Here is an 8758-nt window from a genome sequence, read left to right as displayed (position 1 = left end):
TGTGCGTTCGTGGGATACTAAACAATACCCTTAATTTGACTACATATTGGAAAATACTTCTTAAAATCACATTATTTAATCCACTGTCTTTAAGAACCCTATACACCTTCCCAATTTAAAAAACCCCTAGTTTCACTAGATATTGTAGGTATCCATTTTTTTATTAACATTTTTTATACCCCTTTATATTTTTTCATTAACTTTAAGCTTCATTTTTTGTACCTACTAATAAACCCTTTACAAACTATTATATGCTCAATATATTGTGTCATTTTTTCCTCAAGATATATCCCCCAATATGAACACATGTGGTATGTTATTGCTCCCCTAGTGAAGCCTCGCGCATATAGCAAAATATCATGCTTCTATTCTAAGTGTTCCACTAATGTTTTTCCTAGAGTTTTGAGTTGCCAATAAATGTCAACAATTTGCATGTACATGATATTCCTCCTTTTCGTGGTGCTTGTGTCTAAAACCTAGTTTCCAGTGTGCTCCATAACCTCTACATCTACAATAAATCTAAGCTCAATTATGGCTTCCCTCTCATCTTCGCCAATTTCCTTTTGAATATTCAGAGCAATGTTTCTATGATAGACATTGGATAAATGTATGTTTCCTTCTATGTCCGAGAGGTAGATGGAACATTGTTGTTGATGCCACCCGTCCTACCATGAGAACCTATACCTCAAGACATGGAGTGTCATCATGATATGGAATCGAATGGACATAATAATTGCTTCCATAATCCTGTCACCTATTTCAAGTTGTGCATGAATACTAATTGTGTGCTTCTGCCAAGTCGAGGGAGGCACTAGGCTCCTTTTGATTTTCATGATGATTCTTCATTATGCAACTTCAACCAAAATTAATGGTATTGTGCCATGGGGAATATTATAATAATAATTATTTACTTGAATGGGTATCATTTATTGGGTCAAAGACTCTTCACATGTACCATGAGGAATTTGATATAAATGTTGGAGCATGTACGAATTATGAGGAGATAAATAAGGATCAAGATAGGGGTTATCAATATAGAGAAAGCATGTACAACTCCTAGCTCTTTGCATAATTGTGTTCCTTTGACTAGTTAGTTTTCCATCACGAGAGAAATAGGGGTTATATTTTTAATCCCTCTCCAAATGCAAAAGTAGTGGGCTAGCGGAAGGTGATGTAGCATTTAGAAAATATGGTGGTGATGGTTTCTTCTCCAAGATCATCTCCTATAGCTCTAATTTAATCTTCTTAGTCAATTTTTTTCTTCTTTCGAACTTTATGTCATTTGTTTTAGCCCTCCATAGTTATATTATTTATACTTCTTTCTCACATCTATCTGAAAATGATATTGTTAGATTGGTTCCTCTTATGGGATGGAAAATTATTATTGGGCCTTGAATGTCTCATATTAGGTGGCAAGGCCTTCTTCTATCCCTTTCTACTACCCATTTTAGTTGGGTGTTGTCATCAAATCCCTATGGCATATTGTTACTATGACTAAATTGGGTAATGAAATGGTTTTAGAGTCCAATAAAAGAGTGCCCAAATCTGGGAAAATGCTTGAAATTCCACTCCTCAAAAGTTTCCTTAGTCTATCATAATATCTAGAAGGATGCCATGAAGGCAACCAAGGATCACCACAAATGGTTTTCCATTAAAGTGAAAGAAGAAATGGAATACTTTCACAGCTTGGTTTTGTAGAAAAAAAAAAATGGCTTTCAAAATCCCAGTTTGACACTGAATTTGAGGGTAAGATATATAATATGGGATTTTACATTAAAAGGGATATCAAATCTTCGAGTCCATAAACTCTACTAGCTCAACAAGCCTTTTATTGCCCCAATGGTGGATGGAGGAAAGGTAACAAACAAAATCCATCTTCTATAAATTGTACTTGAAGGAAAGAAATTTGAAATCTCTTGATGGATAAGAAATTTGAAGAAGTATTTAAATTTGTATTATGTACTACCATCACAGTTTCTACCCCTTAGGGCAATGGCATTGTACAAATTGAGTGCCTCAAGGTTTGGAGCGTATACCATCCAACTCTATTATCATAAATGAAAACACCATGTTACAAGAAGACACAAAGGACAGGTATAAACACACACATCACATTATTTATTGGGCAATATAATTAGGAGCAGTTTAACTATTAGAATTTTTTGCGCATTTTCACCATAATCCAAAGATACAATTTTTTGCAAGATTGTGAATTTTACTTATTTAAAAGTGCCTAGTCTAACTAATATATGAGATTTGATTTTCATGGTCAATTTTGCCCAAAATTTGGTAGATAAATTATTAAGAATCATAAGTTTAAGTTGTTTAATTTGCTAATTTCAAGTGTCTCTAAAGATTTTTTTTACAGTATTGAATCCATTTATCTCTTGGAAAATACATTTTAAATGATAGGAAATTAGAATCTTACTCTAAATTGTATTATCAAATTTCCAAAAAAAATAAAAATCATATACTTTGAAAAACTTGAAACATTCAATTTCTACATATTATATAAATTCAATCTAACCATTCCAAGAAATCCCAAATTTCAAACAAAATTAATTAGAAAATATACCAAAAAATAAAACCATTTAACAATTAAAATATTACATACAATTAGATTTTATCATAAATTATTATCCTCACTAAAATTAATATTTTTTTATAATGAAGTTTGCTTCTGTTTTTTAAAATGCAATCAATGCCTTTTATACTTTATTATTTTATTATTTATTTAAAAAGTTTCAAAATTAAAATGCTTCACTTAACAATCAATTTTACTTTCTGGATTTTGATGCGGATTTTCAATTTTATATTTGATAAATCCTAAATGAAAATATTATAATTTAAATATTCCCTAGATTATTATTATCATTATTATTAAAATATTAAATCAATATATATAAATATTATTTTATAAAACTTTTTCATGGAACGCTTTAATATATAATTTATTAAATATATTTACCGACTTTATTTATATAAAATTAAAACCGACCTCTTAAATATGAACTTGGTATCACCTACCCAAGTAAGACAAATTATTTAAAAATAATTAATATAAATGAATAAAGAAAAAATGATTATTCAAATCATATCCATACCTATCAAAGAACTTTCCATCCACGGACTATGTGGGTGGTATTGTCGGTAAAAGAATTGACAAATAGAAAGGCGTCCGCCATTGGTAGAAGAGGTCAACGTTTCTGCACGTCTGTCCACATTGGGAAACCACAGATAACTATCCAAATTCCCCTCCGGGCAGTTTACTGTACATGTAGCGGCGCTTATGTTCCTTTTTAGGGCAAGTTCCACAAAATGTGAACATTATGTTAATCTCGTTGTACCCGCAATTTTTGAAAAATTTGACCAAAGCTTACTTTGGTAGTGCATGCAAGTGTTTTTTTAATTAAAATTTGACCTTAGTTTTGGAAATTTGTACAATTTTATTAGGATGCAAAAAATTTAGATTCCACATCGAAAATTAATGTACAAGTAAATGGATCATTCATATTTAGATGGGATCAGTTCAATTCAACTAAAGATGTGATCCCTTCAATTTAGCTAAAGGGAAACTTGTTTCTGTGATTCACAATTTCATTTTTAAGATTTCGCTGCTCCTTCCTTCCTGGTGAGGATCCAGTAGCTCTGTATATTTCTGTGCAAGCTTTCAACGGTGACCTACATATTGCGGATTCTCTTTTTGATTTAAACGAGAATATGCTCGAGAAAGTCTCTGGTTTGGGTTGATAATGGCTATGGAAACAGATCGGTCAGTCTTGGATGTGAGGCATACTTGTGAGTAGAAAAGCCCTTTCGGAGAGGAGTCCATGAAAAGTAATTGCAATCCTGGACAGAGGATGGCCATGGAGGGAGTTACAGAGATTGATTTGACTGTTCAGCTGCAAGATCAAAATCGTGAAGGGTATGAAGGCTTTGTGTCGGATTTCAAGAAGGAGAAGACTGATATATCACCGAAGAATAGAAATAGCAAATTGGTGTACAATTTACAGCCATCTGTGGAAGAGCAGGGTGGGGCTGCGGAGAATTCTAAACAGATTCATGATAATTATCACAATGATAAACCTGATTCATCAAGGATTCCTACGCCTTTTATTACTAGAATCAATCAACAAAAGAAGGTAAGATTTATATCTGATTATTTTTGGTACTACACCAATTTAGAAGTAATAATATTTTGATATCAATTATTTATGAGTTACAAGTGTTTTTGTCAATTGGGTTATCTTAGATAATGGAGTAGAACCATTATTATCTTCTTAAACCAATTTTGATACTTTTATGATGGTTATAATGGTTTAAAATATTTTAAATGAATATAAATATAGGATATTTTGATTTCAACAACTTCATTCAACTATCATAAACCATCATAAATATAAGAGAATCTGGTACCAACAACTTCATTCTTGCCATGGGTGGAGTGAAAAACAATATATTGTAGGAAAAAAAACTTGCGTCGTCGAAATATGGAGCCTGGTCAGACCCACTAGGAGAAACCCTTCGAAGGTCGAAAGAAAGAGAATCAGATCACACTGAAAATTACTCAGATCCGAAACAAATTGATGGTTCCCATTAATGTCTAACAAGTTTCAATAGTGTAGATTCTAACTGGTAGTGAATCGTTGACTGTAATTTGATCTCCCCAATTGTATTTCAGTATATAGATTGTATGATTGAATTATTTATTTGATCTTCTGTGAACAGATTGAAACTTTACAAATCGAAATGGACCGAATCAAAAAGGAAAATGATAATCTGAAAATGGATTTGTCTCGGGGACTAAATAGTTGTCATAATCTCCGGATGCATATGTTCAGTTTTATGCAGCAACAACAGCAAAACAACCTGCAACTGAGAGAAGAGGTGAGTTTTTAACATTACCTAGGATGGCAAGTCACTGACAGTCTAGAATCATGCACATGACATTGCTGTTGCAGTTGGATTAGCTGAGATCCTATTTTTTTTGGGATGTATTTCTTCCAAATTCATTACAATGAAAGTTTTGGGTGAGTTTTGAATGGGCATTTTTATATGGATTTTTGATTCTAGGAATATTTCAGAATGAGATTGACATGGGTGCGGTCAATGTCTGTAAATTCTGGGATTTTAAACTAATTAATATGATTTATCATCATAGAATCACATGAGTTGATTCTAAAATTTTTTTAGGTGTGATAAATAAAGAAAAACTACATCAAAACATTATGAATCACAATCACTGAAGCTTGAACTCTGAAATCCAGTTATAGGGGCCATTTGATCGAGATAAATTCTATTAATGCATTTGATAACAATGGTTCTTCTGTTATTCAGGATCTGCAACGCCCACAAGATGAATCACTACTGGCACTCTCTCTCTGCACAAACCCATCAACTAAACGGTGCAGTAATGAAGAAACCACACGAAGTGCAGAGAGTAGAAAATTGCAGCTTACTGAAAACCAGGAAATACAAGTGAGGTCAGACAGTGTCGATGGGGGTTCGGTAGAGAATCTCAAAGACATAACCCTATCTTTAAATGTTATGGATGAAGGGACGAGCCGAGAATCTGGTGAGGGGAACCTTTCCACCAGAAGTGATACTCCTACTAGATCGGATGGCGGTTTAATAAAGATGGACTGCATGGATTTGCCAAATGCTGAAAGCCAGGCATGTCCTCCTAGCCCTGAAAATGGTTCTCAAGTTAAACACGAAAATACATATGAACAAGAAGGTGGATCTTGGCCGCCAAACAAGAAGGTGGATTTGGGCAACAACTCAGAAATTGCACCCACTTTGAGAAAAGCCAGAGTTTCTGTACGGGCTAGATGTGAAGCACCAACAGTAAGACTCAGATCCCCCAGCATTTTTGTTTGGAAATTTTCGGAGAATATTCTACAAATTTCTTAGTAAAAGTATCATTTTTGATAAGATTTTGACAGCATTGTCTGACAACTGATGTTTCAGATGAACGATGGTTGCCATTGGAGGAAGTATGGTCAAAAGATATCCAAGGGCAATCCCTGCCCTAAAGCATATTATCGCTGCATAGTTGTCCGAGGATGTCCTGTCCGGAAGCAGGTTAGTATAATTTGAGTTCTTTTTTATGTTAAGGCACCCTGCAGTAAATTAATAATTGCCTTATTAATGTGTATTTTATATCTTATTTATTGATGATCACTTTACTTTTGGTAGGTTAGTATAATTTGAGTTTTTTTAACGTTAAGCATCATGCTGTAAGTTAATGATTGTTTTATTAATTTGTATCTTATTTATTGATTATCATTTTCTTCTTATTCAATGAACAAGACGTAAAGTCAATAAACTAATAATTATTCAATGAAGAAGACGTAAAGTCAATAAACTAATAATTATTCAATGAAGAAGATGTAAAGTCAATAAACTAATAATTAGTTTGGCACTTAAACCACTTCATGCACCATACACCAAGATAATAATTAGCTTAATGTCTTTTCATATTGTTAATTGAATAGAAATAAAGTGATATTCAATGGACAAGATAAATTGGACAAAATGAATTCATTAGCTTAATGTCTTTTCATATTGTTAATTGAATATAAATAAAGTGATATTCAATGGACACGATAAATGAGACAAAATGAATTTGGAATAAACTAAGAATCCATTAACTTAATGCCTCTCCATATTGTTAATTGAATATAAATAAAGTGATATTTAATGGACAAGATAAATTGGACAAAATGAATTTGAAGTAAACTAATCGTTAAGACAGTACATGATACATAATATTTGCCATGAATTTTAAAAGTAATTTATGACTACATAATTGCTTAATTTTTTTTTGAGTTAAATACTGTTTTTCTGACTATATGCAGGTACAAAGATGTCCTGGAGACATGTCTATACTAGTCACAACATACCAAGGGACACACAATCATCCTCTTCCAATTGCTGCAAGTGCCATGGCCTCCACTACTGCTGCAGCAGTTGGCATGCTTATGTCTGGATCAACCTCCAGCCTCGAATCGATGAATACCAATCCATACTTCCCAGGGGCCGGCAATAACAGAATGGATCAATTCCTTGCATCCAATCCTCACATCACCATCTCAAACGATTCCTTTCCCTCAATCACCATTGATCTTACAAACAATCTCAATTCACAACCAAACAGACAGTTGGGTACTGCTGGATCAGCAGGAACTCCATGGGCCACCAGCTTCCCCTCTCATTTTCGATATACATCGGTCGGACCGAGCTTGATTTCTCATAACAGCTCAGTAATGGCTCCCGACCATTCTTGGACACCACCCACAGGCTCAAATCTCTGGAATAATAATAACAACAATGTCTATTACAACCAAGCTCATGCATACAGCAAACCTTATAATGATCTCGCTAGCCAACAGTTCCAGCAACGTCCACCTCCTGTTGATCCTTCAAGAGTGATTCAAGGAGCTTTATCAAGGCCTTCAACCCATACTTTGATTCAGAATATTGTGGCAGATGTAGCTACAAAGCGCGACAATTCGTCCGGATCACAGCAAAATTTAGCTGATACAATCGGTGCTGCAACTGCTGCCATTACATCCCATCCCAACTTCACAGCTGCCATTGCAAATGCTATCACCTCCATTATCAGTAAAGGCACCACTCAAGCTCACTCTGGATCAAGCGATCGAGCATTGCTATGAACCAATGGTGACATCAGTTCCCACACTTAATAAGTCACAGACTGGTGGTATTATGTGTGCCCTTTCTCATGCGACATTGCAACATGTCATGGTGAAAGCGAGATCATGACAGGTTCTTGATAGGTGTTTTGAGGAACATGAAAAAGATTGTCATATGTATAATTTAGTGACTTAATTTCCACAATTTGATCAGTGTTTCCACTTATATAAGGAGTAACTATTAAAAAGCTATGCTATTACCTTGAAACTGTTTCCCGATGAAGCTTTTGTTATGCATATAATTTCTAAACTATCTATTTTATGATTTATATGGATATGTGAATTCTACTTAATATTAAAAATAAATTATATGAGTAAGTGTTAAAAAGCTATGCTATTAAAACCATTTTAGAAAATTGTTAAAAAAGTTAATATATTATAAATTTTATTGTTATAAAAAGATTTTTAATGATTTTATGTGTGTAATTATTAATAAATTTATGGGGTATATTGTTGTTTCTCTTCTTCGTCTTTGTAAGGTGGAACCAAGGGGATTTGAAACTTGAATCTCTCTGTCTTTACATATTTTACATTACTTCGATTACCAATTGAACCACCCCTTAGGACAACATAATAAAAATTAAAATAAATAGTTTCTTAAAATAGGAAATTTAGCTTTGTGAGCTTACACAAAAAAAGGTAAGGGTTGGAACCCTTCATAAATACATATCTATTTTATATTATTTGCATTAGTGTTAGATATCTAACATATTTCCTATGCTAAGTCATGGACTAAATAAATTATATTTTTTTTCAAAAATAATAATAATCATCATTAATGATAAAAGAATTAATATATAATTTAAACATATACAAATTTTAAAAGAAACATGTAACAAGATTCTTGATCATGGAAATTTACCCATACTTTATCCACCACAACTTTATTATTTATCATTTACACTCAAGTTTAAATATCTTGCTCGTTTCTAAAAACGATTATAAATTAAATATTTGTTTTTGAGCCTACTTTGTGTGGAGTAGTGGGACTTACCCTTTTATCTCTACACAAAATGTAGCTATGCACAAACTTTAGCTAG

The 8758-nt window shown here is 33.1% G+C and overlaps 1 protein-coding gene across 1 annotated transcript; it reads left to right on the top strand.

Annotated features, from left to right (window-relative positions):
* The first annotated feature begins 3337 nt into the window (after positions 1-3337).
* On the top strand, positions 3338-7971 carry LOC149181616 (WRKY transcription factor 72A-like). The gene is made up of 5 exons (XM_089418363.1): positions 3338-4142; positions 4729-4887; positions 5338-5847; positions 5971-6084; positions 6861-7971. The coding sequence occupies exons 1-5, from the start codon at positions 3831-3833 to the stop codon at positions 7677-7679; spliced, it is 1914 nt and encodes a 637-aa protein (XP_089274489.1). The 5' UTR covers positions 3338-3830; the 3' UTR covers positions 7680-7971.
* The last annotated feature ends 787 nt before the right edge of the window (positions 7972-8758 follow it).

The sequence above is a fragment of the Pinus tabuliformis genome, chromosome 3_2, assembly GCF_031772625.1.
Source record: "Pinus tabuliformis cultivar Carrire ecotype Pingquan chromosome 3_2, CPIR1, whole genome shotgun sequence".
NCBI lineage: Eukaryota > Viridiplantae > Streptophyta > Pinopsida > Pinales > Pinaceae > Pinus > Pinus tabuliformis.
The sequence above is the reverse complement of the archived record's forward strand: the minus strand, read 5'-3'. Positions and strand labels throughout refer to the sequence as shown.

Coding starts and splice junctions, on each gene's coding strand:
- LOC149181616 (XM_089418363.1), top strand. CDS start 3,831: ATGAAAAGTAATTGCAATCCTGGACAGAGGATGGCCATGGAGGGAGTT. Junction 4,143..4,728: donor GAATCAATCAACAAAAGAAG/GTAAGATTTATA, acceptor TTCTGTGAACAG/ATTGAAACTTTACAAATCGA. Junction 4,888..5,337: donor ACCTGCAACTGAGAGAAGAG/GTGAGTTTTTAA, acceptor TCTGTTATTCAG/GATCTGCAACGCCCACAAGA.